At 38.9% G+C, this 16446-nt stretch overlaps 2 protein-coding genes across 10 annotated transcripts in view; both read right to left on the bottom strand.

Moving 5' to 3' along the window:
• Positions 1–982: 982 nt before the first annotated feature.
• Positions 983–5522, bottom strand: snrnp27 (small nuclear ribonucleoprotein 27 (U4/U6.U5)). Its single transcript, XM_024274620.2, has 6 exons — positions 5306–5522; positions 4480–4618; positions 3985–4094; positions 3817–3896; positions 2362–2426; positions 983–1834 (listed from the first exon to the last, which is right to left on the bottom strand). The coding sequence occupies exons 1-6, from the start codon at positions 5340–5342 to the stop codon at positions 1780–1782; spliced, it is 486 nt and encodes a 161-aa protein (XP_024130388.1). The 5' UTR covers positions 5343–5522; the 3' UTR covers positions 983–1779.
• An 827-nt stretch (positions 5523–6349) lies between these two features.
• The window catches only part of add2 (adducin 2 (beta)), an 18274-nt gene continuing 8177 nt past the window's right edge, over positions 6350–16446 (bottom strand). For 4 of the 9 annotated variants that reach the window (XM_024274622.2, XM_036213690.1, XM_024274621.2 and 1 more), the window contains exons 7-16: positions 16145–16294; positions 14645–14788; positions 14388–14486; positions 13716–13892; positions 12456–12704; positions 10824–10940; positions 10668–10754; positions 10452–10578; positions 9773–9835; positions 6350–7446 (exon numbers count right to left, since the gene is read on the bottom strand). In XM_024274622.2, the coding sequence (XP_024130390.1) occupies positions 7190–7446; positions 9773–9835; positions 10452–10578; positions 10668–10754; positions 10824–10940; positions 12456–12704; positions 13716–13892; positions 14388–14486; positions 14645–14788; positions 16145–16294 (1470 nt within the window). In that variant the 3' untranslated portion in view covers positions 6350–7189. The remainder of the gene's footprint in view (positions 7447–9772; positions 9836–10451; positions 10579–10667; positions 10755–10823; positions 10941–12455; positions 12705–13715; positions 13893–14387; positions 14487–14644; positions 14789–16144; positions 16295–16446) is intronic. The other 5 variants (XM_024274626.2, XM_024274627.2, XM_024274625.2 and 2 more) reach the window with 5 other exon arrangements.

The raw sequence follows: 16446 nt of genomic DNA, 5'->3' as shown, positions 1-16446 counted from the left end.
TCAGATTCTAATTTGCACTGTAGCACATGCATTTGAAACATTTGCTTTTTGCTCTGCTTCATCTTTTGTTGTTCTTCTTTACTTTATTATGCAATGTTCCTAATGTTAGAGTCTTAGCTTCATGTTTCACTGCCCTTTTTTCCTTCTTGAAAAGGTTGACATATGTGCGTTTGTTTGCCGTCTTTTTATTTGCTTCGTTTGTTCAGTCTTACAGATTTTAATTCTGGGTTTGTGGCACAAAAGATCCGCTCCAGCTTTTACTTTGGTAGGTTTGTTTTTTAAACAAACACAATTAATTTAGAATTCAATGGCGTTCCTCGTTCCTCGTCTGTGTCGGCCTAACAATGTAGATTCTGATAGGTTTGAGTTACAGACAGCTGTATAATGTAGGCTACAGAATGTTATGAATTTTTGTCAAAGTATACATCTGCCAAATCCCAAACTGTCAAGTTTTAACATTTTTTTACCTCTGTACTTTTTCTCTAATGACAATGTCAATCACTTTGAATACTTTTCCTCTCTGCTATTTAATGCTTTTAACCAAATTAATAATAACTTTTATGTAATGCAGCTACAAATATGACCAGCAGGTGTCCCACTATGCAAAATCTTTGATTTTTAACAGTTGACATATAGCTTAGTTGTAGCTTAAGTTAAAATAAAAGTTTTGCATTTATTTAGATATTCATCCCTATGAATTAGGGTAAATAGATACTTAGTTTTTTTTTTTTTTTTTTGGAGTTACAGGCAACATCAATGATTAGGGCTAAAATACTGAGTGTGACTCAAAATCAAAATGTAATCTTGTTTTCACTTTAAAGTTCTGTAGTTAAAAATTAAAAACTAACCGTTTCAAAGTCTTGCAGAAATGCTCATCTATTGAATCTTGCTTCTAAAGGTGCTGCAAGGTCAAAAGCTTGTGCTTATTATAACTTTACAGCCTAATTATAGGAAGAATAAAGCATCAAAACAAACACAAGGGTTAAAATCAATAATGATTAACATTTATTAACCTGAACTTACAATCAAAGCCATCCAGCAGTACACTATAAATAGAAACTTCTAAAAAAAAAGGGAAATAATTAAGTTAGAAAACGTACGCCCGTTGTGGCCATCAGCCTTGCTTCACAGAACAATTAAACCCGTAGAAAATGAGCAAACCACCACAATAACGGCCTGAGAGAAACTAATGTGGCGACCAGCAGTTGACCTTGTGACCCTGAAAGGGATTCAAATGAATGGATAGATGTTGACAGTAGGGATGAAGGTGCGACTTAGCAGGCTGTCCATGGCTCTTTAAAACTGCCAGGAGGTGGACAAACACTCGCCATGCTGGTATGGTTCTCACAGGGAGAGGAAATCAACACAAACAACAAACAGAACTGATACTTGGCCCAAAGCAGTTTTAAAGCTCCACAGACCAATCTGCAATCTCACAGGGATTTCTGTCCGGATTTTTTTTTAGGAAGTTTTAGATCAATGTGCACAATTTAGAAATCAGAGCTCCTTTAAATTTGACACATAGCTACTTATATAATTTAAATTTAACACACAATGTTATTTTTTTAAAAAGGTCTTTATTAATAACAAAAATTCACAAACAGCAATAACTGAGGGTTGATACTTCATCAGCACAAACTGAATGACTGCAGGAGCACCTATTTACATGTTGTCTTCACTTGGAAAAACCACAGAGACGAGGGTCTAACACGAGCAAGCCGGTTCAAAAAAGAAAAACACAACATCAGTCGGAAAAATAAGCAGGAAATTTGGGACGATTCAGGCGATGAAATCTAGAGGTCTGTTGAATCCTCCTTTCCTGTTCATGTACTGTCTGTACAGAAAAGAGAAGACACCACATTCATCAGAATTCAAGATATTCTATTCTTTTTAGCATTAGTTTAGATAAAATCCTAGTTATTAAAGGCTGCTGTGCTTCTTATATCTCTATTGTTAACATAAAAGGCAGATGTGTGGATACAAATCAGTAAAGAATGAAATAACTGCATAAATGAATATGTAGAGAAAACAAATTTATTGCAGACAAATACCTAAGAAATGCTAAACAGACAAGAACGTGTTTTTTTTTCTTCCCCATTTGGGCCTTAAAAATATTCCACCTTAATAGTGCTGTGCAGGATCATAAAAGTCTGTGTCTGCTGATCAAAGCAGGTAAAATAGTGAATAATGAGAAAAAAAAAGAAAAAAACTAAAATAATCTGATTAAAAAGATGAAATTTGACAAAATCTAACTTTTTTCCTACATTTTTATTTGCAGAAAAAATAGGTTTCAATAATGGTAAAAGTCTGGCAGGAGACAACAATGAGGGAAAAAATAAAACAGAAGTATTGTGTAAATACCTGTATTTTCTCTTCAAAGTAATGTTAGTAGCATGTGCATTGACAGATCCATCCGTTTTCTTCCCCTGAGTGAATGAGAACATTTAAAAATCATTCAACCTGGTTACAAGCTGATTTCATGCAGCTATGAGCACAAAAAACTGTCTTTGTTGTCTTAACAGCAACTTGAGGCTTCAGAGCCACATGTGGAGCTTTTATTGTAGCTCGCTGGTTAGTAATAATAAAAAAATAAAAGGTTTTACATTTAAAACATGACAGTCGTCGAACTACAAGGCTAGAAGCCTAAAATAAGGCAAGTGAGTCAAACTTTATTCAACTCATTCACAAACAGCTGAAGAATAATATGAATCACCCCAACAGGCACCTGACTACAGTACCCATAATGCTCCAATCTATCAAGTGGTGCGGCTTTGTAATTTAGCAAAGTTTTATTGAATCACTTTAACACAAAATCAGTAACCAAAGCCAGAATATAAGGTGCACCAAAATATTGGGCGATTTACAAAAAATAAGGTAAGGGTCACTTAGTTCCTTCTGATTTACACATTTCTGGCTGAGATGCACTAATTTTTTTTTTTAAGTCTATAGACTTTTTTCACTATTGACATTACACTACATACTGCTAAACTTGCTGCATTGAGATGATCCAATCTGGAAAACGGTGTATTTTATTTTGAAAGGTCAAGTGAACCTCAAGCAAAAGTTATAAACTGTTTAAAAAATGTATTTTTTCTTTATGTTTATCCTTTATTTATGCTGAAAAACAGTTCATCTTCATTATAATATAAAAATAACCTCAATACAAGTCAGTGTCTTATTTTTCTAAATGGTTAAGTAGGAAGTTGTGGTTCTGATGGGGTTGTAGTGGGTTAGAAAGTGACCCAAAGTTAAGTGTTGCAGGTTGCAGAGCCGCAGGTCTAAACTCTCCTCATGTCAGCTCACTCAGCAGATTGTAGTGTGTGTAGTTCACTCTGCATTGCAGCATCCACTGAGGCTCTTCATGTGGAAAAGATGGGATGCAAGAGTAAAGGAAAATCCAAAAATACACCAACAAAACATATATTTTTGTTTATCTAAACTTCATGCCACCACATCTATCATGAAAAGGAAATAAAGCAATATTTATCCAATGAAACCAGACTGTTAAAATATTTGACTTTGGTGTAAAATCTTAACTTTTGAATTTGGTAATCAATACTGCCTCCTGCAACCTGCCTCTAGTGGTCTTTGGTGGAACTGCAATATTTGCTCATTCCTGATGCATGTTAGCAAATGGATGGTGGGGGTTTCATATCATCATGAGGAAAGAGGAGGAGTCATTTATCCGCACTGAGAACTTTTGGTCTGTTTTGCAGGAAAGTTCTTTGAAGGATAAGTCTGATAAAAAGCAGGAACCACAAACATAAAAGTCAAATGCTCATAATGTAACGCCTAAGGAATTATTTTTCAACTTACCTTTGTAGAATCGAATGAAGAAAATCCCATCAGCTTCATCATCTCAATTTCTTCTTCCGTTTTCCCTTGCATGTCCTCCGCTGTAAAAAAAAAAAAACCCACAAAAAATAAGGGAAAATAGGAAACATAATTTTAGATTTTTTTCATGTAGAATTCAATATCACATACCTGAGATCTGAATGGGCTTTGCAGACTTTGCTTTTGAATCTTTGCGATCATCATCCTGTTTTTGTCGTGAAGGAGAGAGAGAGGAGGAGCGATGACGTCTGGGAGGAGTTCTGAAGGAGAACATCAAAAATCACACATACGCAGTGGACTCCACAACAATAATCTGTCCCATGACGTTTACTACAAGCAGACAGTCTCTGCTTGATAGAAATCTGCAATAACTTTGTCCTTCACTGTGCGCCTCTTGAAGAGAGGGTCACATTTAGAGCAGCGTTCTTCTATCATTTTGAGTCATAAGAAGTACAGAGAAGAGCAGCCAAACGACAAAAACAAACAATCACCTAAATTGCCAAAAAGAAGAGATTTTGCAAACAACTTATATTTTTATACAGGTGGTTGATTAAAAATGAATATATGATGAAAAAAAATCAACAAGTGGGATCAGAAATGTAAGCAAAAAGACAGAATGATTAAAAACTCCTAAGGTAAACGGACCTTGAACGCCTTCTATGGGGAGAGCGAGAGCGAGTCCTGCGGCGATCTCGGTCGCGGTCTCTATCACGAGAGTGGGAGCGGTCTCTGTCCCTCCGTCTTCGCTCACGTTCACGTGATGTGGATCGGGATCGTCTCCTGTCTGATGAAAAAAAAAAATAATATATATATAAACAAGCCCTCATATGAAATCAGTTTTAATGTGGTTCCATGCAAGAATTATATCAAAGCATGATGGTAACTGTTCAGATTATCCTATGCTGTCTATACATATTCTAATGCAGAGGTTCTCTCACAAGGGTATTTTTAAAACCTAATTTTGTAAATATCAAACTATATAAAGGCATATCTAGACAGGAGTTCTGCCAGGATTTGAACACTAATTATTTTTGTTTTTGTCAGCCAATCAACCAATTAATGTTATTATTGGGATGAATAATATGATGGAATGGAATGAAACAATACACTATTATTACTTTTAAAAAATATAATCTAAAACGACAATGATCTTAATGGAGCTTGACAGTTGACCTATTCTTTTTTCATTGTAAATCTGGTATTTGGACGTAATTTTGACATTCAATCATGAACGCAGCTTCAGAACCCTAATGGGTTCTAGAAACTTCTGTCTGAATCATTCAGTCTACTCAATAGACACTTCAAATGTTAAAAATGACAATCATAAAATACGAAAATCAACTTAGGACGATTTTTCCATTCACACCTAAAAATAACCAACATTGTTTTAAACGTTTTTATCCCCCAAACCCCCAGAAGCGCTAACAGAAGCTAATGCTACTTTAGCACGCTAGCTTCTTCATTTGTTTACCTCGTCTTGGAGGAGTTCTACTTCTGCTTCTTCCCATTTCCGGACAAGTCCGACGTTGTAACCAAAGAATAAATAACCAAATATATTCTAAATAAACCCTGAAAAGTAAACAGTAAGGTTCTGTGTCGATAGCGTGTATCACGCTACCAAGAGCATTAATGCTACTCTGGAAGCCGACTCTTCTTCGGGTCTCTGAACGTAGATTTTTGTGAACTCTTGAGCAGAGCGCCCTCCTGTGGGCATTTTATGTTCAACGACTGCAGGAAAGAAATTTGAGGGCAATGTTTGAAATGTTTCAACTTTTTTATTATTATTATTAAAAGTGAAAATCACAGACAAAGCTCAACATATTTAAGTAAAATAAATGCTTATTTCTTCAATTAAAAATATTTTTTTAACTATAATATATTTTTTTACATTAATTTTTTGCTTTATTTGGAACCTTGTGTATGACACATGATTAAAGTACTGGAAAACTTGTTCATATCCATCTTAGATTTATGTATATACATCTGCAGAAATGCTTTTACAAATTAGGGAAATCCCATTGATCGTGGGGTTTTGAGGGAAATCCCATTGATTGTGGGGTTTTGCATCAGCAACTTGTGTTTTCGTGTATTCAAATATACAAAAAAATGTTTGTGTACAAGATGTTTTTGTTCTCTAAGAGTACTCCAAATTCTCAAAAAGATTTAAAAAAAATGCAGACTTAACTGTTTATTTTGGCCCCAGTTATACATAGCATTCATAGCCTGTAAAGCACTTTAATTTTGACAGATATTTCAGTTCAAAAGCTCATCCATTTATTTACTAAACCTACCCTACATTCAGTTGTTACACAAATTATTTTTTGTCCACTAAAAATGAGTATTCAACATTTTGACTGTTGTCTTTTAACTGGCATTTAAAAACACATGCACAGTACCATAAATACAGCATGTAAAGATCCCACTTTGTAAAGGTCAAGAATCCGTCTTTTCCAATTTAAAAACTGCTTCAAAGATTTCTCTCAGACCAAACTGAACAGAAACAGAGGAGACACTGTTGAGGTAAAATCAAACTTGTCCTTTAATGACTGATGAATGGTAAACTTGCGATGCTCACATACACATTCTAATAGAAAATAACTAGAAACCATGAACCAACATTACATCAGCATTTCAATAACAGCTACTGATTCCAACAGAAACGTGTCACCGTAGAGTCATTTTGCACATTCAAATAAAGAAGAGTGGAATGTTTAGGACTGTCGGTGTCTTCCATCACACCAACTGTCTTTACTGCATTCAAAAGCCACAAATGTTGAGCTTGATCACTTTGGGTTTATTTTAGTGAGCAGATTAATTTGTTAGTCTGTTTTTTGCTTCTGTTCTTTAGGTTGAGAGTGATCCACAAAACTAGCGTTCAGCTGAGCACGGTCGGTCATCATATGTTCACGTGTACTGTTCTTGTGCTCACAGATTATACCAGAAACATCTACCTGACAACTACAGCCAAATGCTAACTAAGAGATGTCTACAATGATTAACGGTTGTGACATGCGTGGATGTGAATCTACAGATGTGAACGAGTAAATAAAGGTGTGTCAGCCGCTCCAGATCAGCGTCTGGATTCTGCTTGTGGAAACTGTCATTACAGAGAAGTAACGGATAGCAGCAAATCAAAGGAAATGAGTCGGATGTGAAAAATCAAAAGTGGTGCTCTTTAACTTGCTTTAGATGAACCACAGCAAACATTAAAATCAGTGAATAGCAGTGGTACAGCACAACACACGATGTCTGTGGAGAAGGTGTGAAGTGGCCCGTGTTGGTCTGACGCCGTCCGCTCCCTGTGCTGCACCAAAGTACTGAACTGCATCGAGGTCTGATGCACAGAGCCGCCCGCTCAGGTCTCTGCTTTCTCCTTCTGCTTCTTGCTCTTTTTCAGGAACATGGGAGGCTTGAATTTCTTTTTCTTCTTGGACGGCGACTTGCAAGGCGAGCCCTCCGGAGTCCCGCCCTGCGGTTTGGCAGGCGGAGCTGCAGGCGTGGAGGTGTCGTTGGTCGTGAGGGCCTTCATCCCCTTCTCCAGGTCCTCTGTCAGCTGCTTCTCCTCCTCGCCTCCGTTCTGCATGGTGGGAGAGTCCATCTTTGTCTCCACTGCTGCGAGTTTGGATAGGAAAAAGGGAAAAAAGATCAATATTATTGAACATTAAGCAAAGTCAGCAGAAGAGGAGAGCATGCTGCATGCAAAGCTACATGCTGGATCAGAGGGAAATGAGTCTGGACTCTACAACATGGAATCCTTTTTTGAGTCTTTTTACAAAGGATCAATGCTATTGATCCAAATCAATCTGTTGAATGGAAGTTCCATACGCCCATGCTGGAAAATTAAAAAACTCCTCTTTCATTTGAACATTGTTAATCCAAAGTGGAGGAAAGTAAAATGACTTTCTACCTCAACACTGATGATGGAGACAGCTTGATTATGTACATATATAGAAACAAGTCAGTATTTGATGAGCATCATTGACTTATTCTTCAAACGTAGATAAAATGATACTAGATCAGGCATCTGAAACTCTTCCATCATCATCCTCCATTGTGGCTCTTTGGCTTTGAAGAAAAATGCTAATGAGTTTAATAAAAAAGGGTTTGTAATTCATTTATTTTCAGTGTTATCATTAATTTTTAGAACTTTAACGTATACGATAACAGAGAAAAATAATGTAAGAGTAGTTTACTACTGTCATAAAGCACATTGTTGTATTAAAAACATATAGATTCTACACCGATGTTGTTAAGTTTCTTTTCATCACAAAAGGAGAAAAGGTTGAAGGGACAGCAGAATCATAATGACAGAACATGCTGCGTTTGATTTGAATTTCTGGCATTTTTTAAGTAAATCTGCAGCAATAGGAGGATTCTTTTTGACAAAGAAAAAAAATGATGATAGTTCAACCATTGTACATTTTATAAATGACTGGCTTCACTCTAAACAGTGACTTTGTGGCTCTCGCTGAGTTTTGCTCATTTTGTCTCTTTTAGCATTAAAGGTTGCAGATCCCTGAACTACACACAGTTCCTTCAACCACAGCATGACTCTCAGAGCTGACACAACTCTACAGCATGCAGAGCACAGAGCTACAGCGGTCTGGAGGACTGACAGCTGCCAGTCAGCACAGATGAGAGGCTGGAGGCAGAAGTGTCACAGCGAAGGTTGTAGAAAGGTCCCAGTTTACTTTTGACACATTTGTCCCAGATAAGTCACTGAGATCATTTAGATATTGCTCAAAAATGATCTCAGTGAAATGCAAAAATCTTAAATGTTGACAGAAATATTTGGGTCTTATGATTTTTTTTCATCTATTTCTGTAAATCCTAAATAAACATCAACATCCAGACTTGAATAGAGAGATTTTAGAACAAAGTTATTGACATATCAATCTAGAATATGCTTGGAAATTATTTCTAAAACCTTAAAAATTGTGTCTAAACAACAAAAAAAGGAAAAAAAACAAGAGGGAGCAGGTGACTATCACAACCAAGAACAGATCCTGACAGTCAAAAAGTAACCAGAACAAGAAGAAGACCGAAGGAAAAGATTTGTGATTTAACAACATTAAAGAGACTGGAGTCACTGATTAAAGTTATTAACATTTGGACACTTTGTTGATTTTAAAATAATTCAATTTAAGTTCAATTTAAAATAAACATTTACTAAAGAGCATCCAAAGGCTCTTCCAGGTAATAAATAATCCTGTCTATACGGAAGACATTACAAATTGTCTGTATATGTATTCATAAGTATATCAGGGTCACGAATCGATTAAAAAAAATAACTAAATAATCGCAGACTTAGGGGGAAATTAATTGCGATTACATTTTTAAATCTACAGTTTTGCCGACCACTTATTATCAGCAAATAATCACAAAAGGAAATTGAAATGACATGACAACTCGTCGGACCATGGATCAAATAGTCTGCTTTTTTGTGAAGTGATCTAAACCAACAAATTTACAAGATTAAAGTACTAAAAACTGGTTGAATATTTATCTATTTTTTAATAACCATGGTATAAGTGGGAAATGTTGTCAATCTCTATCCATCCATGAAACAAGAAAACATGTGATGACAAAAAAGAGTTTTTTTTAAGTTTTAGACAAAGATTCTGTGGACTGTTGAGCCACACTTTGATCTAGCTGTACATCCAGCTCTGGATTCCTCATCTTAAAGTGGTTTAGCCAAAGTTTGAATCTGATTGAGAAGCAGAAAACTCTCTAAATGCATCTGAATTTCTGCGAACCAGGGTGGAAGAAAGTGGCTGGCAGGCAGATTAAGAACCTGTTTTAACTCTGAAATAAAAAAGCAGAAAATAAATCTTAAAAATGCAAACAGGCTTTGGCAGCATCATGAACCCATGCTTCAGCGCATCACAGGAGCAGGAGGGAGGGGCCGGCCAATCATCAGAGCTGTGCCAAACCTCACCTGGAGGAGGGGCGTTTGTGGGGGTGGTGGAGGGGGGGCTGTCATTCTCCACCTCCTCCCCTACTTTGATGAGGATGCATGAATACAAACAGTGAAGGGGAAAAGGGCTTTGTGGGTTAGAGCTGTGCTGGAGAAGTTAAAGAGAGTCCCTGCAGATGCTGACGCAGAGGAAATGTTTCCCTTCTTTAGTCATAGTGAGTCAAAGTCACCAAATTATTGCACTTTTGGCATTTTTTGATGGACTTTAAATCTGCCTCCTTTAATAGAAGCATAAAAAGTTTCTATGAGAAACAAAAAATATAGTTAAAAATAAAAAACAAAATTTTAATTTAGGAAAACTACTCCAGTCCACATTCCAGATCAGGTTCAGGGGAAAAGTTCCTCTGAACTGGTCCAACTTCCACTTATTCAACCCATATAAACAGGTTTAGAGAAGCTATAACTGAACCAAAAGGAAAGCTGGACATTGAGAAGACTTTACAAAAACTCAATGAGAGGCTGTACTTCTATGTAAGTTACAAAAAGTTAGAAAACAAAAGTGAGACTGAAGATAACTTCAATGATAAAATGACTGTTTTTACACATTTACTCATTTCATGTTAGCAAAAACTCCACTTGAAAAATGTTTTTGTCATGTATTTCACATTTCATTCTCTGAGAGGATCTGGGTGAAGCGTACCGTTAGTCCCTCCCTCCCGTTTCCTCTCCACCTCCTTGCGGTACTCCTCCAGCTCCTGGTCCGTCAGCTGGTTGAAGGGGTTAGGAGGTTCTGGCTCGGGCGGGTCTTTTGGTGGGGTCACTGGGGCCTTAAAGGAGAGAAGAAACACCAAAACCCAGACGGGTGTCACCCTCCTGATGGGAAGGAGCAGAAAAGGGTCCGGAGGAGGCAGTTTACCGAGGGGCTGTCGTCTGTGATGACGCTTGCCAGAACTTGAGACTGCGGCCCCGCCGTTTTCATGTCCTGACGGTTCTGCTGGCGGATCTGAGGGGAACAGATTAGTAAAGTCGTGCAGTCGAGTGCTGAAGATGGGGTCAAAGGGGAAAGCCTGACCTTGTTGCGGGTCTCAATCACCTCTCGAGGGTTGGTGAAGAGAGGCACAAACTGGTTTGGGTTTTCGATCTTGATGGCGGTGCTGCCAGCTTGTGTCACCTCCTCCGTCTTCAGCCACTGTCAGAAAAACAAAGCAGCATCCATTTTTCATCATCGAGTTTGACCAGCAGAGGGCAGTGTGCTGCATCCTCTCAGCTTGTGGGCTTCCGCTGCAATGCAGAGAGGAGAGAAAGGAAAGGGCAGCAGCTCAGGCTCCGCCCACGACTTAAAACATCCACTTTGATGGTGTTTTTGTCAGACATGAGGCTTATCTGTCCCCTCTCAGCCGCACTCTATAGCAGAGTGTCTCCAGCAAGACCCACTCCGATGAACACTGTATTTTTGGTGTTTTTTAATATGTTCTTGTGGCATTTTTCTGGTAATGGAGGACACATATATATAAAAAAGTAAGATTAAAATTGCATTTCTTTTTTTAAACTGTTCTGAATCAGCAGTGACATAGATGCTACAATCTCACAGGCCACAAGCTTCCTGCTCTGCTCCATTCTGATTCATCCACTTGCAGCAAATAGATCCATGAACGTCTTTGTTTTCCTCGTCTGAGCTGGAATCTGGATCAAAACTGTACGGCTGGGTAGCTCCAGTATTGCTCGCCATTTTTGTTGCACCGGTTATGCCAGTAATGCCTGTAAGCTAGTGTAAATGGAGAGCGCAATTATAGGCGATGGGCCTACGGCTCCGCCCACAACTCAGGTGAATTTCTAACGAAATCCACTAATTGATCAACATATGATTAAAGAAGGACTTTAATTGTGGGAGAATATAACAGATTAATAACATAATCCTAATTTGAAATAAATCCATACAAAATACATTTTCATCACATATTTCAGTTACAAAACCTCCATAAAAATTATACTCAGTAGACTGTTTTTTATTCAGATTAGAACAGAGTAGATTTATTTTAGTCATTGTCCTGGGTGCAACTAAATGCAAAAGTGCTCACTGGTCAGTGCCTCATTTATACCTTTTCTAAAGGAATACAATTATAATTTATATCAAATAGTTTAAGAATAAGTAAAAGAAGTAAATGAATAAGATAAAATATCCAAACCCCAAATATTGCTTTATGACATCACACATGTTTTGGCGCATTCTCAAGAATTTTTTCAATTTTAACTAAAAAAAACTTTGAATCATTTCCTATAATTCAACAGAAACGCCTGTAAATGATTAGAATGGAAGAAATGATTAAACAGTGCTCTGCTTTATGTTCTTTTCCAACTGAAAGTGTAGAAGATTGATTTTTTTTCTTACTTTAGTGTTAAAAATTGTAACTTTTTGTGCGTTTTAATGCTTGTTTTAGTTGTTGCTACATTAGTGTTTCGGTCCATCATTATGCATGACCTCTGTGAATGAAAGCGACTGCAGATTGGTGACTGATTTGAGGAGGATTTGGATTTTTGGATAAGAAAATAGTTTAAATTTTTTAGAAAAAACAGATTTCTCCCTGTCTATATTATGAATCAAAAGTTCCAGAGACAGCTTAAACTTCACTTCAAGTCGTCTTGAAGAACAAGCATTTGTCAGAGCAGATGGGTCATGTTTGCCTCTACATTCAGACGTGCTCACCGTGGTCCGCTGGTGTCCCAGGTTGGCCTGCTCTTGACTGACTTTCTGGTAGGTGTTGGGGGTGTTGAGCCATCGCGTCCTCTCCTGCTGCTGCCGCTGAACAAACGGGTGCTGCCTCAGAGCAGGATGGACGCCGTCATCGTCAAACTGGTGGAAGGCCGTCACCGTGGCGGGGACCTCCACCTCCCTCCGTGTCCGTGAGCGCTCCAGCAGCACCGGGAAACGGTAGGCGTAGCCGCTACGGTAGCCCTGAAGCACCAAACGGAAAAACGCTTTCAGAAAGATGCTTCAGAACTGTTGAGAGTTCAAGCACATCCACTAAAAGGCTTTCACTTACAAACCACAAACAAACATTTGAAGCTCCATCAGGAAATGAACTCATCAAGGGCCTTCAATCTGCTTGCACGGTTACCAATAGGGGTTTAGTAAGTCCCGTTATTAACTTGTAGCACCAGAGGCTCACTAACAGTCTGTAGTGAAAACACAAAAATCTCTGGATGTACAACAACAGAACCAGTGCTGCCACCTGGCACTCAAAAGTGTCATAATATAGTAAGACTGAAAAAGGAACAATCAGACAATCAGATAAACAAACAGCTACAATATAAAAATGTCTGAAACCAGGGGACTCCTGGGTAAAAAAAAAAAAAAAAAAGTTAACCTAAAAGTCCTTACCGGGCTTTAAAGTGTAAAGCTACATTCACACTGCCCATGTGCCTGTGGGCCGTGAATGTGCGTGCAAGCAGCCACTGTCAATGAAAATGCATAAATATACGTTGCTTCCTTTCACAATCAAAACTCTTACATTCTCGTGTAGCTGCGCTAGTTTCTATAATCGTTGAACATGGATTGCCAGTTCAACAAGAGGCGAGTGGAACTTTGACTTGAAAGGAATTCATATTTGGTAGAGATTGAATGGATGGCGTCCACCTTAATTTACGGAACTACCAACTGTTTGAAAATTGATTATCGAGGAGAAATTTAATAAGTGCAGTTTATGCCCAGCTGGAATTTAATGATACCAAGTCTCTCGTATATCAGAGTAGAGCTGTGAAAGACAAAAACTGGAGCAAGATTCATGAGATTTGAACAGACTTTTTGTACCAAGCCTCTTAAAACTGAAAGTACATGTGCTAGTAACCATCAGAAAAAGAAGAAGAAGCCCCTCCCTGTTTGTCTAATGTGAACATTTGAAGTCAAATGCCCAGAGTGAACGTAGTTGTACTTCCTGATCTAAAATGAACTCCATCCAGAACTCACCAGATTATCCAGAGTTCTCATGAGGGCTTCAAACTCGTGCTCTCCTACACGGCTCTTATGCAGAGGTCCAAAAGTGGAGCCAGCCCAGCCCACAGAACCAGCCGAGACAGGTTTGTGGACGGTCCGGTCTAGCAGAATCAGGTTCCGTTCTCCACCAGCACTACACAATGCAGTCACCTGACACACAAACACAAAGCATTAAACATGATTTTGATCACATAGACGATGTCAAAGCAGATGCTGCACACATCACAAAGGGCACAGAAACTGTCTCCCCGATTGAAAACAATCATCAGTGGATGTGCAGGAAGGTGAGTAAGCAAGAACACAATGTGTTGAGACATCATTTTTGCAGCAGGGCACTATTTGCCCTTCTCTTGGTTCCATTCTTTCCCGACCAGCAGTACTGCAGTATTACACCACAGTGGGTCCACGTGCCAAAGCGATGCAGCAACGAGCCTGAAGGTGCAGCAGTGACCCGCAGGGAAGCAGATTTCTGACCAACTCTCAGGGTGTTGTTCTTAATCATAGTGGATACGCTTTTACCAAAGTAGCTGAGCTTGCAGAAAGATTACATGGATGTATGAAGGAGGATGGAAATTAGGTCTGAATTATATATTTAAAAAGAAAAGACAAACGAATTCTCTATGTTTGCGTGTGAGTGCGGGATACCTGAATCTGGCAGGCTGTCTGGATGTGATAGATGGTATAGAAAGCCTCCTCCACAGATTCTCCAAGTGCCAAAATCCCATGATTCCTCAGCACAAGAACCTAGAATACATTAACAGAAAAAAAACTGTCTCAGCTGTGAAGAAAGGGAATCTGCAGCTTCAGTTATGAATCTAGCAGAAGGCCACATCGCCTCTCTGCTCATATTTAATCCCACAGAGACGGATGAACCAGAACTACATTTGGATAGGTCGTCTCACCTTACAGGTGGGTCCTAAGCTCTTCTGCAGCTCCACTCTGTCCGCCTCCTCCTCCATGACACCATTGTAATCATAATAAGCCACGTCTCCAACCAGCAGAGCCTCATGGGACAGAGGCAGGAGGCCGCCCCTCATGGCTGAAACCTGAGGACAGGAAATGAGCAGAGACTCACATTCACACTCTGATTTTACTCTGGGATTAAGAGAGGAGGATGCAGGGTGTCCGCAGGCTTGCAAAGAGACGATCTCTCCCATGTGTCTGGGGTTTGTTTCTAAGGCATCTGAGGCTCCAGATGCAGCTCTTTTTCTATTTTGGCTCTCTGGCTTTGAAGAAAAATACCAACATTTTGAAAAGAAATAATAGATTTAAGCTTAGATTTACAAGACTGTAAATCAAGAGGCCTTGTGTGATTCAAATCTAAGCAAAATTATGGTTAAAGGTTTAATAAAATGTCAGAGCTGTTTGTTATTGAGCTAAGCTTAAGGCACGAATTCTAATCTTCAGCTACACAATATCACCTTTTTGCTGTTTAGAGGCAAAGCTCTTAAAAGTATATAACTGCAAGTAAATCTGCTGCAGCTGGAGGATCTTATTTGACACAGGATGTGTTTTATTTTGAAAGGAACATGTGTGCTGTTGTCAAAAGAAGAAGTTGTTGTTTATAGAACATTTTAACACTGTTATAATTGAAGTCTTGTAAAAATATAAAACCCACATTTCAGTCGCACAAACATGAATAAAAAGCATTTTCTAAACGGTAAGGGGGGGTTTGGTCAGTAAGAAATCAGACCAAATGTCTCTTTTTAAAGGTTGCAGACACCTGTTCTAGTTGAACACGTCTGAATGTTTTACCAAGGCTTTGCCTGGTTTAATTACGGTATCCAAACCACTTTAACTGGCTCCTCTTCCTGTAGGAGCTACATGATGGCTGAGCTTTACACCACCTCTATAAGGGAGAATTCAGTCACCCTGAAAAGGACACCACTCACTAGTATATCTGATATTTGCCATTTATTCACAACCCAAAGCTCGTGGTCACATGTGAGACACAGGAGCAAAGATACAGAGAAGTTTCTCCTTTTTTTTTAACAATCAGAACTAATTCTGCATTAGAGTAGATGATGCATTTCTCTCACGCTCCATCCTCGTCCCACATCCAGTTGTCTATAACTCGCCCAATCAGGACGAAGAGGCACTTCTTTGTTTTCCCGATTCTCATCCATGCAGCTTCACCTCCAGCTGCAAAAGGTTCCAGAAAAAGCTGCAGGTTTCAGTTTAAGCTAAAATAATCCCACCATCCTAAAAAAATCAGAGAGTCCTCAAAACCTTTTTAAGGTTCTGCTCCAGAAAGTAATGAACAGAACAAAGGTCAACCCTGGTGGAGAATAACTGTTGTCATAAATAAGTGTACAATCAGTGCTGTGAACTGACTCATGCAGAGTTTATTTTTGGAAACAACACCCTTCGTGGGATTTAAAGGTTTTTGGAATCTGACTCACCGCTGCTGCTGCAGGCGTGTGGAGGTGCAGCAGGCAGCGGATGTCGGGCCGAGCCGAGTAGATGGCCGAGTGCAAGCTGAACTTCTCTGGGTCGACTGGTAGATTGGTGCTGCCCTTCTCCACCGCCTCCCCCAGAATGTTCACCTTTACCTGAGAACGTGGGCAACAACAACAAAGAAGATGTATGACAACATTCTGACAAAAACACAAAGATCAACCCAGTTTATTACAGTACACTGTAATAGTAATGATCCTCTAGAGCAAAAATGGGTGGAACATAAATTGGGGGCTCGTCCGGGATC

The sequence above is a fragment of the Oryzias melastigma genome, linkage group LG9 (assembly GCF_002922805.2).
Source record: "Oryzias melastigma strain HK-1 linkage group LG9, ASM292280v2, whole genome shotgun sequence".
Lineage (NCBI taxonomy): Eukaryota > Metazoa > Chordata > Actinopteri > Beloniformes > Adrianichthyidae > Oryzias > Oryzias melastigma.
This window is presented reverse-complemented; position numbering and strand designations above follow the sequence as displayed.